At 36.6% G+C, this 18,328-nt stretch overlaps 2 protein-coding genes across 2 annotated transcripts in view; one reads left to right on the top strand and one right to left on the bottom strand.

Annotated features, from left to right (window-relative positions):
* LOC140362567 (uncharacterized) overlaps positions 1 to 13,679 on the top strand; it is a 44,403-nt gene extending 30,724 nt beyond the window's left edge. The window contains exons 7-12 of the mRNA XM_072448649.1: positions 10,568 to 10,720; positions 11,412 to 11,543; positions 12,044 to 12,172; positions 12,505 to 12,633; positions 12,978 to 13,103; positions 13,611 to 13,679. Coding sequence (XP_072304750.1) covers positions 10,568 to 10,720; positions 11,412 to 11,543; positions 12,044 to 12,172; positions 12,505 to 12,633; positions 12,978 to 13,103; positions 13,611 to 13,657 — 716 coding nt within the window. The 3' untranslated portion in view covers positions 13,658 to 13,679. The remainder of the gene's footprint in view (positions 1 to 10,567; positions 10,721 to 11,411; positions 11,544 to 12,043; positions 12,173 to 12,504; positions 12,634 to 12,977; positions 13,104 to 13,610) is intronic.
* LOC140362523 (uncharacterized) lies at positions 334 to 10,419 on the bottom strand. Its single transcript, XM_072448610.1, has 8 exons — positions 10,315 to 10,419; positions 3,611 to 3,692; positions 3,293 to 3,544; positions 2,470 to 2,601; positions 1,841 to 1,969; positions 1,380 to 1,508; positions 910 to 1,035; positions 334 to 402 (listed from the first exon to the last, which is right to left on the bottom strand). Exons 1-8 carry the CDS (start codon positions 10,417 to 10,419, stop codon positions 356 to 358), a joined length of 1,002 nt encoding a protein of 333 aa, XP_072304711.1. The 3' UTR covers positions 334 to 355.
* Positions 13,680 to 18,328: the final 4,649 nt, after the last annotated feature.

The following is an 18,328-nucleotide window of genomic DNA, read 5'->3' as shown; positions in this document are numbered from 1 at the left end:
CTCAGCTCTACTTCCTGTGTTTTTCAATTTCATGTTAAACTTTCACTTGACTGATGTAAAAACTATGATATATACCCAACAGCAAATAATAACACAACTAACAATATCATTTTAAATTGAACTAATACAAGAAAACTCATTGTTATAGTTAGTCATCTTTATTCAACAAATTAACAGAAAATGAGCACAGAACCTGCATCAGCAACATGTTAGTGCAACAAAAACAGATTTACCAATACTTGATACAGGTAAATCTCCAAAAATGATTTGGCCAGTCATTTTGACAATAACTATCTGCTAAAATGTACAGGCCTCACAGACACTGCATCCCACAGCGTCGTGGTCTCTGGAGCACTCATTTTCCAACACTATATGATTCTTCAGAGGAGGACATGTTAGAGTCTGTGAAGAGAAACAGCAGGAAATGTATTTAAAAATGATTTGGTTTACTTATATTGTTATTTTATACAATATCAATATTCTCAGTGATTATCTAACACAAAAATGCATAAATGATTACATAAATGAATGCACTGGTTCCATCTATTTCATGAGCATCCACATCAATATTATTACTGATTTTAAGATTCTGATTCTGTTTTTAAATACACGGCTGGATCAGTGAGGTCAGAAAAACAGTTAAAATGTGTCCAGCTCTCGATTAAAAACATATATAGAAGAATAAAGGGCCTTTTAACACAAATTAAACAGTATTTTGATCAATCGGGTTTATGTTTGTATTTAATGTATGCTTTTACACTGGTTTTGTATTGTTTGAGCTGCTGATGTTGTAAATGTGCTAACAAAATAAAATGATTGACATTGATGACATTGATTGAACATTCAAATCATCCTGAGTCACCTCCCTTAAATACAGATGAATGAAACAATAAGTGAAGTGTGTATTACCTGCTGGCATCACGCAGGTTCTCCTTCCCTCACAGTGGTTGTAGCAGCATTTGAGGGGCTTCTCACAATCACAGTCATCGGAGCACTCATCCTTACACTCCATTATTTTTATCAGAGGGCAGGATCCTGGTTTAAAAACAATGTAAGAACAAATATTTACAATGAGATTGTGTTTTTAATTGGCTCTCACAAATATCGTAATATATTAAATAAACAAACAAACAGATTCAAATAATATTTTGCACTGTACAATTTATTTTCTTCAGACATAAGGATTCCTTCTTGATTTGAAGGTTTTGGCATGACACTTTGTCAAATCATTTGCACAATTCAAATCAAAATATTAGATATTTTGAATGTGGAAAGGTCCTCTCAAAATCACTCAGACTGCTTATACGGCTCAGATCACCGAACTGTCAGTCAAAACCCTCCATTAGATATGAATTTAACTAAACGTATGAGTGTCTTACCTTTGATTGACGCTGTACAGGTGTTGACGTTGCACTTGTTGGGGCAGCACTTGAGGTTCCCATGACAGTCACTGTCGTGGACGCATGTGTTACATTTGTGAAAGCCTGGGCAGCATCCTGGATTAGATGCTGTGAAGTAAAAAGCATTTAAGTCTTTTCAATTGTTCATTGATCCAATTTTATATACGGAAGTTTAACTATGTTTAACATTGTTTATACAATTTAAATGGTGGGTGGGAAATGTCAAAAATAAAATTGAATAACTAGCACAAAATAAATAAATAAACTGGTCAAATATTTCCCTCATTGTTATTCATTTAAAAATATGTATTCACTTGAAATCAGATACTTTGACCAGGTATTAGGTTGAACATGTGACATTCCCTCACTGAACAGTCCTTAAACCCGAGTCGGCCCTTTTAATTACAGATTCATTCAATAACAACTGAAGAGTGTATTACTTTTGGTTGGCTCCGTGCAGGTTTTTCTTCTGTTACATTTGTTGTAGCAACATTTGAGTTTCTTGGGACATTCATGGTCGTGCTGGCACTCATCTTCATGCTTCAGAACATTAAAGGGAGGGCAGCATCCTACATAAAAAAAAACAAAAAACATATAAGAAAAACTTCTCAACATTTCTCAACCCACTTTTGAACATCAAGCAATCAATATCAACATTCAGCATATTAAAAAAGCTTACAAAAAACCTAGGTTCAATGTCTGTAAGACAAAGAGTAATTTGTCCCACTGTGTGTTCAAACAAAGACTTTTAGTTATGGTTTTTGTTGAGTGTAACTGTTTGGACTGTAGGGATCAGCTGTGTTCAAGATGCTCATATGACTTATAAATGTGGGTTAGGGCTGGATAAACTTATGCTTCTACTCATTTTTGAACATGTGGCACTTTTGGTTAATATTTGACACATGTTGTTGTGAACTATTCTTCCTGATGAATTTTACAGTGTCAGTGGTTATTGTGAATAATAATCTCATTAATATACATTTTAAAATATTGAAATAAGATGATGATATTGTTATTACAGTGTAGCATAAATAGCTCCCTCCTTGACAATAACTAAAGTGTGTATTACCTCCGACTGGCTTTGTACAGATGGCTTTACGGCCGTTGAAGCAGCATTTCAGGCTCTTGGGACAGTCATTGTCATTCTTGCAGTAACGACAATGATGAGGACGAGGGCACGATCCACATTTGGGTTCAGGCACTGTGGAGATTTAAGAAGTACAATAAAAAACAATGTGAAAATCCTTGTGAATGTTACAGCAAATGAAAATGAACTGACGGCCTGAAAACTGGTCAATAGGAAAATGAAATGTAACTGAGACTGGATTTAATTACACTTAATACAAACGTTATCTTCCACAAGGAAAATGATTCAGGCAAAATCAGCTCAAAGATACATTCAAGACCAAAAGATTGAGGTTTTTCTATGATAGATGCTTAGTTTCCCTACAGTTTCAATTCAGAATAATCTTTTCATGATCTGTTTTCAGGATGAAGAAGGAGAGTAGTGTTTCATCGTCTGGCAATAGATGATGTTTGTTTCTGTTTTATTATTCTAGTTTTGTTCCACTATGACCTCTTTGAAAAACATTTTGTCTTATTTTTAAAAGAGTCAACATCTCAGCTGTGACTATAAAGGAATTATTATTATTATATTTATTTATTTATTAAAATATAGTGCTCTTTCGACGATGGCCAGTTAATCATAGGATTGACACTTATTTTACGGCAATTGAAATTCAAACGTTCCTTCCCTTGTGAGTCTTGATGAATAATATGTTCCAATGCTTAAATGGACCTTTTTATACGGGACCTTTACATTCTCAGCCAAATCCAGAAAGCCAAAGTCATATTTCAGCCTACTTTAAATCTACATCTGAGTGACAGATTACCTATGTCAGGCTCAGGGTCCACACAGCAGCGCTGCAGGCCGATGTTGCAGCACTTCTGTTTCCTGGGACACTGCCAGTCGGTGGTGCACTTCTCCTTATGCTGCCCCCAATCATACCCGGCAAATGGCATGATGACTTTGGGGCAGACTCCAGGTTTCTCCGCAGGAAATTTGTCCACAGGAAATTTGTCCACAGGAAATTTGTCCACAGGAAATTTGTCCACAGGAAATTTGTCCACAGGAAATTTAGGCACTAGAAACAGACATTTAAATTAGTCCATAAAACTTTGGCTCGAGACAATATGCAAGTTAAAGTCACTCACCGTCTGGATCTTTATCTGGATGTTGGTGTTGGGGATCTGGGTGTTGGTGTTGGGGATCTGGATGTTGGTGTTGGGGATCTGGATGTTGGTGTTGGTGTTGGTGTTTGGGATGTTGGTGTTGGTGTTGGTGTTTGGGATGTTGGTGATGATGATGCTGCTGTTGCTGCTTTTGCTGAAAAGTTGCGAGGGCCACGGTCACGAGGCACAGGAGGGAGAGGATAGAGAGCTGCATGTTGTTCACGTCTGCAAACTCACACATTAAACTCATGTGTGCACCTCTATTTATTCACCTGAAGTGGAGCCTCAGTGGACAGAGCTGATGCTGGGTCCTAGTGCCTGCCCACTATTTAATATGAGCATAGTGAGAGTGTAATCTATAGAAAAACCTAAATAAGCTCCAGTTACACAAAAGATGAAGTATTGATATTTATAAAATACTTCATCCAACTGATGATTGATTTGACACTGTGGGTGAATAAAGTACAACATAAATACAAATTATACTAATTTAAGCTTTTTGTAGATTCTTGACCATTGTGAAAACATATATTGCAATCTTTATGTTTCTATTCCCATGGGACAGATATCTGAATGATGCAGAGGCAGGGGTAAAGTCATTAGTGTATTTGCAAATTAAACATAATACAAAGGGGGTTCTTGATATCTTCTGATATTTGAGTAAGCAATAAATAAATGTCAATAAATCCTAATGTAGAACTATTTCAAAACATTGTTATACATGACTCAAAAAACATTTACACTGGATGCAACTAATTATGTATGTTTAAGGTCTGAGTGTGAGGAATAAGAAACAAAATACTATTTTATACAACTCGAAGGAGTATTTTAACAGATACATTTTTTCAATTCGACAATTTATGACATTCCTAGTGAAAGTTTTTTCATGTATGTGTCAATAGTGGTGTAGTGACTGTTTTGGATTTGCATTCAGAATCATTTTCATTTTTAATTACACAGAATTAAAAGTACACTCTCAAATGTGCAGATCATTCATGTGCTGTTGTTTTAGTGTGCTGTGAAACAACAGATAAAAGTATCAAACAAAGAATGTTATATTGTATTTTTCTGTTCTCTTGTCTTTATCCTTTAGGCCTATCTCACTTTAATGAGATAATCTGCAGGTCACTGTGTCCTAACAAACAAAACAGTGTCATAAAAATAGCCCTTGACTCTAACACTAATGAAAAAACATTTTGTATTATCGTAATTCCAAGCTTCCAAGCCTGAAAACGTCTAGTATCGGCCTCTTTTGGATTATGGCAATACTTAAAAATATAAATCCATCTGCAATCCGTCTGAAATACTTTAAAATTCAAAGGTTGTGACTGGCTCTCCCTGTGAACTTTATACCATGGATGGATGGAGTACTTTGGGTGCAGGAGGCTCTCACATTGGATGTTTTAGTGTACAAAGTAATATGTGGATGTTCACCTTTCTACTTTTGTGCACTTGTGCAGAGAGCGAAGGGCCATCATGAACTGCATGATATGATTGGCCTGACTGTCCCTCTTGTAAGGACCATCTGGGAGAAGTGGGCTCGTTCCTATGCTGTTCCCGCAGCTTGGAACTCCCTTCAGTCGGATTTGAGGTTGCGTGAACCAGTCTCACTTAGACGTTTTTGTTCGATTAAAAAAAACAAAGAGAGGGAATCCTTCAAAAAATGTCAGTGACTTTAAATATAGTTTTTGTTTCATTTTCTTGAAGTCTCTTAAATATGATATGTATTTGTGCTGTTATGCATTTACTTTGCCCCAGTTCACCCTTTAAAAAGAGGTCTCAATCCCGATGGTTAAATAAAGGTAATAAATAAATAAAATGGTGAGCAAAAGTTTTGATAATGGGGAAAATCATGAACATCTTCGAGGGCATCTATGGACCCAACCAGCTTTTTCAGTTTTCAAACATTTTCACAGGGATTTAGTAAATGGATAATTGTCCAGGCATCTCTTGTCCTTAGACCTTCCTTCTCGGCACGGAATAACTACAAAAAAGCCATGTGAGAAAAAGTAGAAACAGTGCTCCCGCAGACGGACAGGTTGTAGATGTTCATTTGTAGATAAGAGAGTTCCTCCTGTCATTCCTCCAGGCAGTTGAGGAGCATCCGGATCTTCAGGGTTGTGAGATGGGAAATCTAAGGTGCAATTGTCAGCAGTGTCTGAAACAATCCTCCTGGAAAAGAGTGGAAGAATGAAAAAAACATGTGAACGGCATTGAACAGATACAGGTGAACTAAAATAGTCAATATTGTTGAAAGTAACAATAGAGTGCTTTTAGCTATACATGCAGATGAAAGTAAGCTGTTTTACCGGCTTGATTTACAGTATATGTGCATGTGTGTATGTGAGAGGTCTTGGTCAAATAAGACTCCAAGGTTTTTACAGTTGAATTGGAGGCTACACTGACATTGTGCAGTGTGATTATCTGCTCAGATAAAGAGTCTCACAGACGTTTAGGGCCTAGTATGATGACCTCGGATCATTCCTTAAATTCCTTAAAACAGTTAATTTGTAAAGATAAGATAAAGATAAGATTTGTGTCCTTAGACAAGACACTTCACCCATATTGCCTAGTATGAAAGTTGTAAGTGAGTTATTGGTGGTAGACAGAGGGGCCCATGGCACAGATTGGCAGAAATATTATCTTAACAACAGAGAGTGCGGGGTCCACATTCTGTTAAACAACAGCAGAGAACAGTTAAAAAACAGTCATCTTGGATTTTTCCCTAAAGCAACTCCCCACACAATCCAGTTAACAAGCCCCTCTTGCAATAAACATGGCACTTTCAAATGTTGCTGAACAAATCTTTTATTGTCCATGACCTCATTTTCTGATCACTGAAGTCTTCCCGCCTGAATTTAATGGGTACAGCTCAATAGTGTTTAGCAAACCCCAAATTTAATGTCAAAAGAGGTAAAGTTATTAACACGTTTCTGACTTTTTGTTCATTTTACACAATTCTTACATTTATTTTAGTTCAGTGGCATAGTTCAGTGGTTTTATTTGGTTCAGTTTACTTCAGTCACATTTTGTCCATAAAGTTGTGACTGAAAAGGCCTGCCTAATTAACACTGTATTTTAATAAAATAAATATTATTAAATAATAAGCTGCGCATATACAATATTTGAGACCCACTTGCAAATTACTTGCAAAAAACATTCTTAATTACATGGATTTTACAGGTTATTTACTCTTAGGGACGGGCTAAAAGCATTTTGTTGGTCACTAAGAAAATTGAAAATAAGGAAAAAATGCTGACCCTGGAAAGCAAATCAGTAAGTGCTTATGTAAAACGTTTCTACCTTCAAGGCATGTGATTTGCAAATCACCAAACTGTGTTTCACTGGATCAGACCACACTACCAATGATGTTTTTATGTCGAGAGCAGAAACGCCGCCCTTCAGATCAGAGGACGAGCGCTAAACCTGATTGGCTAGTTCCAGTTGCCTTAAAAAATTGCATTCTCCACTTCCTGCTCCATTCAGTCCTTTTAATAAATTAGAAGAGTCTTAAAATAAATCATTCAATAATGAACACAAAGCAAAGAGCGAATTACAGATGGATAATCACGGGCAGCATGTTAAGACCTTTACGTACCATCTAAATTCTTCACCTGGGGACATCTATATGTTTATAAAAGTGGCTTTGTCTCTAAGCTAATGCTAATAATCAATAATCTTAAAATGACACCATAAATTGACATTTTATATCTAATTTAGCGTATAAACGTTTGTTTTCTGATATATTTGCTACAAGTGATTATCCATCTGTAACTCGCTCTCTGTTGTGAGATCTTTTTAATTTTGATTTATTTGGGAAAGACTCGCTAGTTCCCATAGAGAATGAATGGAACGAGAAGTTTAGATCTTTTACGGCAACTGAGACCAGATGGGCATCAAGGCCTATTAAGCTACTGCTGCTCCCTAAAAACAACTACCTTCAACCGGAAAGCCGCATACACATAACCTTTTTGTTAGTTCAAACTCTTGAGAATCCATCTTGCTAGGCTCCCGCTGATATGCTTGCAACGGGCCAATCACATGGCGGCAGGGTGAGTTGAGGAGAGTTGTTTGTAATGATGACAGAAAGATGGGTGTGAAGCCATCAAAACAAAAATGAGGATGCTGGGGGATGTACGTGTACTGCTGCAGCTGATTCTGACGTTGATTTAGCTGAACTAGTGTGAGGTGTATATACGTTAGCCCACTTTCAGAATTGAAATCGGTCTGTATGAGGCAAAGTCAAGTCGATCCTTCTCTTCTCTAGGTATTAACCTAACCTAAGGATTTCTTCCAAATCGGCACGATCTGAGCTTTTTTAATGACCCAGTTAAAAGTTGACAAAAACAAGGAGCAAGTGTGTCTTTTAAAGCCACTCTGAGGTTCTTGTCCGGATGGACCGTAGCCTCCTGCCTGAGGGGAGTGGCCTCCTGCCTGAGGGGAGTGGCCTCCTGCCTGAGGGGAGTGGCCTCCTGCCTGAGGGGAGTGGCCTCCTGCCTGAGGGGAGTGGCTCAAATAGTCCGCGTTCAGGGGGAGAAGGGTCAGCAGTGTTTGCACGTCCCAGAGCCCTGGAGACGTACAGGTCCTGTAAAAAGTTTGAAATGACAGGAAATAGTGCTGAGTTCTAAAACCTCCACTTCCACCGAGACAATTTGCAGTTTAAATAGTAATTTCGCAAAATAAACATGTTGTTAAGTGTGATTATTTGTCAAATGATAACTATTGTATGATTGAAATGGATTTTGGCCCTTGTTTACAAACTGGTTGCTAAGTAACAGGTGAGAAATTATCTCTACCTGTGTCATATTTGCTAACCATGCCCAGCCAGGGAGTAACATTATAAATGTCACCAAAATGGTTAAATTGAAGAAAAACAGGAAACATTTTTGGTAAAAAATCTTGTACCATAATCATATTCCCTTTGTTTTATTGAAAAGTGTACGTAGTATATGTGTTGTATGGACATGAAATATATTATAATAAATCCAAATAAATGTCAGCATCTGAGATTTTGAAGGTTAGCCATGTTTAAGAGGAAACAAATATACCCGGATTTGCTTGTTTTACCCACACTCTAATAAAATCACATTTTGACTGAATACTTTGCACATTCATATGAAATATAATATTTATGTGAATAAGTTAAAGACCTTTTCTTGATTTAAATGTTGATATTGATAATAGCTAATTGAGTATTTGATATTGTAGGTTTGATGTTGACAAAATATGGTTGGTTTTTATGGTTAATATTTGTTATTATCTGCTTTTATTCTATGCCATTTACTATTCACTACACATTTGAGAGGCTTGTTCTCATCAACTGATTCCTTTCCCATTTGAATAGGTGCAAAAGAGTGTTGGACAGGTTGAGGCCCTGACTATGTTAATCTCCTAGTGATCCTGACTGGTATCTTAAAAAGGCCATGAACATTTGAAGTCACCATATTTGATTGTACACATTGACGACCGCAGATGCAAGAGTGAGGTCAATGTTGAATGAAATAAGACCAGATCCATATATGGGTAAAACAATTCTGTTGTATCATAACCATCAGTGTTAGAGTCAAGGGCTATTTTTGTGACACTCTTCCGTTTGTTAGGACACAGTGACATACAGATTATGTGTGACAGGCCTTAAGAATTGAAAAATAAAAAATAACGTCTATCTAAATCATTCGTCACCATTCTTTGTTTCATACTTTTATCTGTTGTTTCAGAGATAAAAGTAACTGAAACAACAGCATATAAATGACCAGCACATTTGAGTGTGTAGTTTAAATTCTTTGTAGATACAATGAATATGAGTCTGATCTTGAGTCTGAAAAAACACTATTGACAATACCTGAAAAACTCAACAACTTTCACTTGGAACGTCATAAATTGCCATTTATTGAAAAAATAAATATGTTAAATTACTCCTTCGACAATAAAATACTATTCTGTTTCTTGTTCCTCACACACAGACCCAAACATTCATAATTAGTTGCATCCCGTATAATTGTTTTTCTACTCATGTATAAAAATATTTTAAAGTTTTTCACAGGAGAATTGATTATCATTTATTTATAGCTTAAGTAACAAATATACCCCTGCCTCTAGATTATACACGTTTTTGTCCCATGGGAATAGATTAAATTCTTCTATTTGTTTTACACAAAAGACAAAACAAAACCATATCTTCATATAATAACATAAATGAGCAAAATATTGTTTTTCACTAAGGTCAAGAATGTACAGAAAAAGTTTAAATTGGTAAATTTTATTTGTTTTATTTGTTATTTTGTACTTTATTCACCCACAGTGTCAAATCACTCATCAGTTGGATGAAGTATTTTATAAATATCAATACTTCATCTTTTGTGTAACTGGAGCTTATTTAGGTTTTTCTATAGATTACACTCTCACTATGCTCATATTAAATAGTGGGCAGGCACTAGGACCCAGCATCAGCTCTGTCCACTGAGGCTCCACTTCAGGTGAATAAATAGAGGTGCACACATGAGTTTAATGTGTGAGTTTGCAGACGTGAACAACATGCAGCTCTCTATCCTCTCCCTCCTGTGCCTCGTGACCGTGGCCCTCGCAACTTTTCAGCAAAAGCAGCAACAGCAGCATCATCATCACCAACATCCCAAACACCAACACCAACACCAACATCCCAAACACCAACACCAACACCAACATCCAGATCCCCAACACCAACATCCAGATCCCCAACACCAACACCCAGATCCCCAACACCAACATCCAGATAAAGATCCAGACGGTGAGTGACTTTAACTTGCATATTGTCTCGAGCCAAAGTTTTATGGACTAATTTAAATGTCTGTTTCTAGTGCCTAAATTTCCTGTGGACAAATTTCCTGTGGACAAATTTCCTGTGGACAAATTTCCTGTGGACAAATTTCCTGTGGACAAATTTCCTGCGGAGAAACCTGGAGTCTGCCCCAAAGTCATCATGCCATTTGCCGGGTATGATTGGGGGCAGCATAAGGAGAAGTGCACCACCGACTGGCAGTGTCCCAGGAAACAGAAGTGCTGCAACATCGGCCTGCAGCGCTGCTGTGTGGACCCTGAGCCTGACATAGGTAATCTGTCACTCAGATGTAGATTTAAAGTAGGCTGAAATATGACTTTGGCTTTCTGGATTTGGCTGAGAATGTAAAGGTCCCGTATAAAAAGGTCCATTTAAGCATTGGAACATATTATTCATCAAGACTCACAAGGGAAGGAACGTTTGAATTTCAATTGCCGTAAAATAAGTGTCAATCCTATGATTAACTGGCCATCGTCGAAAGAGCACTATATTTTAATAAATAAATAAATATAATAATAATAATTCCTTTATAGTCACAGCTGAGATGTTGACTCTTTTAAAAATAAGACAAAATGTTTTTCAAAGAGGTCATAGTGGAACAAAACTAGAATAATAAAACAGAAACAAACATCATCTATTGCCAGACGATGAAACACTACTCTCCTTCTTCATCCTGAAAACAGATCATGAAAAGATTATTCTGAATTGAAACTGTAGGGAAACTAAGCATCTATCATAGAAAAACCTCAATCTTTTGGTCTTGAATGTATCTTTGAGCTGATTTTGCCTGAATCATTTTCCTTGTGGAAGATAACGTTTGTATTAAGTGTAATTAAATCCAGTCTCAGTTACATTTCATTTTCCTATTGACCAGTTTTCAGGCCGTCAGTTCATTTTCATTTGCTGTAACATTCGCAAGGATTTTCACATTGTTTTTTATTGTACTTCTTAAATCTCCACAGTGCCTGAACCCAAATGTGGATCGTGCCCTCGTCCTCATCATTGTCGTTACTGCAAGAATGACAATGACTGTCCCAAGAGCCTGAAATGCTGCTTCAACGGCCGTAAAGCCATCTGTACAAAGCCAGTCGGAGGTAATACACACTTTAGTTATTGTCAAGGAGGGAGCTATTTATGCTACACTGTAATAACAATATCATCATCTTATTTCAATATTTTAAAATGTATATTAATGAGATTATTATTCACAATAACCACTGACACTGTAAAATTCATCAGGAAGAATAGTTCACAACAACATGTGTCAAATATTAACCAAAAGTGCCACATGTTCAAAAATGAGTAGAAGCATAAGTTTATCCAGCCCTAACCCACATTTATAAGTCATATGAGCATCTTGAACACAGCTGATCCCTACAGTCCAAACAGTTACACTCAACAAAAAACATAACTAAAAGTCTTTGTTTGAACACACAGTGGGACAAATTACTCTTTGTCTTACAGACATTGAACCTAGGTTTTTTGTAAGCTTTTTTAATATGCTGAATGTTGATATTGATTGCTTGATGTTCAAAAGTGGGTTGAGAAATGTTGAGAAGTTTTTCTTATATGTTTTTTGTTTTTTTTTATGTAGGATGCTGCCCTCCCTTTAATGTTCTGAAGCATGAAGATGAGTGCCAGCACGACCATGAATGTCCCAAGAAACTCAAATGTTGCTACAACAAATGTAACAGAAGAAAAACCTGCACGGAGCCAACCAAAAGTAATACACTCTTCAGTTGTTATTGAATGAATCTGTAATTAAAAGGGCCGACTCGGGTTTAAGGACTGTTCAGTGAGGGAATGTCACATGTTCAACCTAATACCTGGTCAAAGTATCTGATTTCAAGTGAATACATATTTTTAAATGAATAACAATGAGGGAAATATTTGACCAGTTTATTTATTTATTTTGTGCTAGTTATTCAATTTTATTTTTGACATTTCCCACCCACCATTTAAATTGTATAAACAATGGTAAACATAGTTAAACTTCCGTATATAAAATTGGATCAATGAACAATTGAAAAGACTTAAATGCTTTTTACTTCACAGCATCTAATCCAGGATGCTGCCCAGGCTTTCACAAATGTAACACATGCGTCCACGACAGTGACTGTCATGGGAACCTCAAGTGCTGCCCCAACAAGTGCAACGTCAACACCTGTACAGCGTCAATCAAAGGTAAGACACTCATACGTTTAGTTAAATTCATATCTAATGGAGGGTTTTGACTGACAGTTCGGTGATCTGAGCCGTATAAGCAGTCTGAGTGATTTTGAGAGGACCTTTCCACATTCAAAATATCTAATATTTTGATTTGAATTGTGCAAATGATTTGACAAAGTGTCATGCCAAAACCTTCAAATCAAGAAGGAATCCTTATGTCTGAAGAAAATAAATTGTACAGTGCAAAATGTTATTTGAATCTGTTTGTTTGTTTATTTAATATATTACGATATTTGTGAGAGCCAATTAAAAACACAATCTCATTGTAAATATTTGTTCTTACATTGTTTTTAAACCAGGATCCTGCCCTCTGATAAAAATAATGGAGTGTAAGGATGAGTGCTCCGATGACTGTGATTGTGAGAAGCCCCTCAAATGCTGCTACAACCACTGTGAGGGAAGGAGAACCTGCGTGATGCCAGCAGGTAATACACACTTCACTTATTGTTTCATTCATCTGTATTTAAGGGAGGTGACTCAGGATGATTTGAATGTTCAATCAATGTCATCAATGTCAATCATTTTATTTTGTTAGCACATTTACAACATCAGCAGCTCAAACAATACAAAACCAGTGTAAAAGCATACATTAAATACAAACATAAACCCGATTGATCAAAATACTGTTTAATTTGTGTTAAAAGGCCCTTTATTCTTCTATATATGTTTTTAATCGAGAGCTGGACACATTTTAACTGTTTTTCTGACCTCACTGATCCAGCCGTGTATTTAAAAACAGAATCAGAATCTTAAAATCAGTAATAATATTGATGTGGATGCTCATGAAATAGATGGAACCAGTGCATTCATTTATGTAATCATTTATGCATTTTTGTGTTAGATAATCACTGAGAATATTGATATTGTATAAAATAACAATATAAGTAAACCAAATCATTTTTAAATACATTTCCTGCTGTTTCTCTTCACAGACTCTAACATGTCCTCCTCTGAAGAATCATATAGTGTTGGAAAATGAGTGCTCCAGAGACCACGACGCTGTGGGATGCAGTGTCTGTGAGGCCTGTACATTTTAGCAGATAGTTATTGCTGGTCTAATCATTTTGGAGATTTACCTGTATCCATTATTGGTAAATATTTTACTTTAATTGTTTAATCCCTGCTTGTCAAAGACTACACTCTGGCTTCTCTCTGACTTTGCTCCAAAATTGTGCAAAAATGAATATGTTCCGTGCTCCTTTTCTGTTACTTTGTTAAATAAAGAGAGATTTTTAAACTGACATTTGTGTTGACATATTTTAATCATTTACGCACACTGTTAATGTCTTTATTATTTGCTGATGGGTTTCAGGTTTTAAAATCACATATAAGCACACATCGTTTTAAATGCAACACATACTATATTCATATCAAATAAAATCAAAATGTATTTATAACGTGTTTTTTTGAAAACAAGTTGCTTTACAAGCTACATATTAAATAAAATCACCAGAAACCACCAAACCACCCTATTTTTACCATCCCCACATTAACCGTCAACATATACTCGGACACTCAGAGGTTTGGTAAATAAGTAAGTAAGTAAGTAAACGTTATTTGTATAGTACCTTTCACAGACAGAAGTCACAAGTGCTTCACAAAAACAGAATAAACAAATAAAAACACAAAAACTTACAGTGAGCAATACACATACAACAATGTACAGTCAAATCAGTCCCTAAAGCGACTGTAATGAAAAGGCCTGACTGAATAAAAAGGTTTTGAGCTGACCCTTGGTGGCAGGAGTGTTACTATACAGTGACATTTTCCACTCACAAAACTTTTTTGAGTCAGATTCTTTGTGGATTTTTTGTAGAGTCCAATCTGAAAACTATCCTGCCTTGCAAAACTAATAAGCTAATAAGTAACCAGGCATATGGTTTCTTAACCAAACATTCATTTTTAAATCATTAGCAGTCTGGCTTTAGGCCAGGGCACAGTACCATAGTACACAGCTGCTGCCAAAGCTACAGTATAGATAATATTGCTATTGCATTGGACAATCATGAATAATGTGCTGCTGTTTTTGTTTATTTGTCAAAGGCCTTTGATTTTGTAGATCATTGTATTCTCTTGGATTGTCTGGATGTTATTGGGTTCAACACAAATTCAATTGGTTTGCAGATGACCTCATTAATAGAGTTCAAGTTGCTTCAACTGATGGCCTGTAGTCTGAATTTCTTATCTTAACAAAGATGTTCCTCAAGGGTCCATCCTTAGTTGCATCCACTTGTATGCAGATGATGTGAGTCTATAATGCTAGGACACCTTCTGCTGTGCAAGTGATTGCCAAGTGGATTTTCACAATCCAACAAAATAGTGTTAATTTAAAACTGTCATCGAAATTAAGATAAGTTTGTTATCTTAAGTTCGGGAGCAGGACCACGCCCCTTCCTGCGGCTACACTATTCAATCATCCAGATCACATACACCTGTGTTCATGATTGTTGTGCCCCTCCGTCCCACCCTCTTCTAAATTGTTCTAATCATTCTAATTCATCTCCTAGAAGGGGGTATCGAGGCCCCTCATCGTAAGAAGATCCAAAACTTCTGTACATTGTGTTGTTCATGTTTCTTGCCTGCCAATAAACACTTTGCATCGTATCTGGGCTTGTGGTCCTTGCTAGTGAATTCAAGTAAAGTGACTCAGTGACTCAAATGTAACTATTCTTACACTTGGTAATGTGATTGAACAAGTACCCGATTACAAATAATTTGACATCTGGATCGATGATAAACTCTCCTTCAACAAACATGCACAAGAGCTGACAAATAATCGTAGACATCACATTTTGTGTTGTCTAGACCTCAGAACATTTTTTTTTTCTCTACAAAGTTCTGGTGTCCACATTTGAGGTCATTATACTGCCACTTAGTGGTGACAGAAGAAGTGACAGAAGAAATGAAAATTGTATTCCTCTTAATTGTAGAAAACAGTTCATCAAGGCTACAGTTCTCTCTGTTCTAGATTATGGTGATATTATAAACCGTATATGCATTCTACAGCAACAGTGTTAAAACTTCTGAACTCAGTTTATCCCTCAGCTCTAAGGTTCATTACAGGAGAAGGACACAGAACTCATCACTGTGGTTTATACTCTGAAGTAGCAACCATTGGATGTGAGAAGAGAACAGCACTGCCTTTTGTTTGTAAAGCTCTCATTAGACTCAGCTGATTGTTTAACATGCTGAACATCAGATCAGGTATTTGCCGAAGATCCCATGACATGTTCCTTTTAGAGTCTCACCGAATCAACAGAGAGTTAGGGGAAAAGGCTCTTAGGAACTTGGCTCCTGGCTTATTTAAACTCAAAAAGGTTTTAATTACTGGTAATTCAAAGCACTTTTGAAAGACTATTGTATTCCATATTGTGTGTTTATATATATATTTTCTTTTTATTTCTGGATATCTCGTGTCCTATTGTAAATGATTTGTTGTACTCTGATACATCTAGTGTTTTGAATATTCTGGACATCATTGCCCCTATGAAGGCTAAAATCGTTAAAAATAAGCATAAGCTGAAGGCGCCGTGGAGAAATGAGGATTTGGTCAGGGCATAGAAAAGGGCCGGTCTTCCTGAAGATGTGAGACAGGCTTCTACTCTGGCAATGATCAAATCTAAGCTAAAAATAGTTTTATTTAGCTGTGCATATGACTGAAAGGATTCTATTTGCACTCTTCTCTTTTATGTCTTCAACTGTTTTGTGATTTCTGTCATGTCTTCGTGATTTTAATTCATTCCTGTTGTGTGAAGCACTTTGAATTGCCTTGTGTATGAACAGTGCTCTACAAATAAACTTGCCTTACCTTGGTTATTATGTTTAATGTTTTATTGGCATTTTATCTGTATTTCCTGTGTTAGCTTAATGTGTAATTGTAATTGTATACGTTTTTATGTGCAAACAGGGCGCTCTTGTAAATGAGAGCTTGCTCTCACGGGATCCTCCTATATAAATAAGGGAGTGTCTACAGAGCCGCGGCGCGCGGCCGAAACTGCTGGGCCATTTCGTGCCGCGGCTCCTGAAACTGCTGGGCTATTTGACTGCGTCGGGTTAGACCGTGCCGGGTTAAAAGAATTGTGTAAAATTCATAAAAACTGAAAATATAAAATAAAATAAACATTCTCAGTAGAAAATATCTTTGGTTGTCTATACTGTCGACTGTGGCACATAGCATTTGGTGGTTGCCATAAACTAAGGTGGTATTCCACACCAAGCAGTCCCACCTCCCCTTTTCCATTCAAGTGAGAACAACTGGTGCATCTGCAGCCAGCCATGCTACAGTTAAAACACACAGTCAAATGATGGTCTAAAGTGAGGTCATGGACAATGAAAGTTTTTATTATTTTTTCATTTTGTAATTATAACAGTGAATTTATAATGTGCTTATCCACCTTGAGGGCACTCAAAGCGGTTTACTAGGCAAAGTGGGTGAAGTGTCAAGCTAAAGCACACAACTGCAGCCACCCCACTGTGGCACCTGGTGATCCAGCAGTCTCCCATCCAAGTCCTAACCAAGCCCTGTCCTGCTTAGCTTCAGAGAGCTAATGAGAAAGGGCATTGGCAAGCAGTTGTGGCCACATTCTGCAATATTTGAAAGTGCCATTTTTATTGGAAGAGGGGCTTATTCACTGGATTGTGTGGTGAGTTGGCTTTAGGGAAAAAGCTGAGATTATTTAATTATCATGTGCAGGGCATAGTGACTCCTCTGCTCTCTGCACAAGGCCACAGAAGTAGATAGGTGCACATCCATATATTTTTTTGTACACTAAAAATATCCAATGTCTGAGCCTGCTGCACTCAAAGTAGGCCATCCAGCTTTGGCATAAAGTTCACAGGGTGAGCGTTCCACAACTTGTTGTGCCTCTCAATGCACGGTGATGTACAGTTTTCAGTGATTTCAGACATTTTGTAGATGCACTTATTCAAGCATTGCCATAATCAAAATTGGCATAAAAGTGGCTGATACCAGACGCTTTCGGCCTTTATTACGATAATAAAGATAAAGTTTCATAACCATGACTGTTGAATTCTTGTGCTTTTTTTGTGACACTGTTTTCTTTTTTAGGACACAGTGACATGTAGACTAATTTCATTAACAGATAAAGACTAAAGAACAGAAAAATACAAATAACATATCTTTTTAAATTAGTCTAGTTACCATTCTTAGTTTGATACATTTATCTGTTGCTCCACAGCACACTAAAACAACAATGTTCAGTATATGAATAATCAGCATTAAATTCTATGCAGTTCAGAGGGGATGTTTCTAGACACCACATGCAAAACTCATCAGCTTTCACTTGGAACTTCATTAATTGTCCAATTGAAAAATGAATGTTATTTTTTTTTACACAAAAATGAAAATAAACACAGAAAAAAATATGTTAAATTACTCCTTAAATTTGTATGAGAAATAATATGCTTTAGTTGTTTGCCACATGTCTGAACATTCGCAATTCCAATACACAATGTTGTCCGTTCATAACAATATTTTAAAGTTTTTATAGAGGAATTAATTGACTTTTTTTTAAATAGCTTACTCAAATAGAAGCAGATATTTCTGAAGTAACTGTTTTGTAAATAATCAGTTTTGCTTCCATAACTTTTAACAACCTGGCAGTATTCAGACGCAAAATGAATGCATTTG

This window comes from Eucyclogobius newberryi, unplaced genomic scaffold (assembly GCF_026437365.1).
Source record: "Eucyclogobius newberryi isolate DKJ021-1_F unplaced genomic scaffold, fEucNew1.0.hap1 SCAF_17, whole genome shotgun sequence".
NCBI classification, from domain to species: Eukaryota; Metazoa; Chordata; class Actinopteri; order Gobiiformes; family Gobiidae; genus Eucyclogobius; species Eucyclogobius newberryi.
The sequence above is the reverse complement of the archived record's forward strand: the minus strand, read 5'-3'. Positions and strand labels throughout refer to the sequence as shown.

What these genes read in the sequence shown, in the direction of transcription:
- LOC140362523 (XM_072448610.1), bottom strand. Translation starts at nt 10,419, where the DNA reads ATGCAAGTTAAAGTCACTCACCGTCTGGATCTTTATCTGGATGTTGGT. An exon ending in TTGGTGTTGGGGATCTGGAT is followed by an intron (nt 3,693 to 10,314) that starts GTTGGTGTTGGT and finishes ACCAACATCCAG; the next exon opens with ATCCCCAACACCAACATCCA. An exon ending in AACCTGCGTGATGCCAGCAG is followed by an intron (nt 403 to 909) that starts GTAATACACACT and finishes TTCTCTTCACAG; the next exon opens with ACTCTAACATGTCCTCCTCT.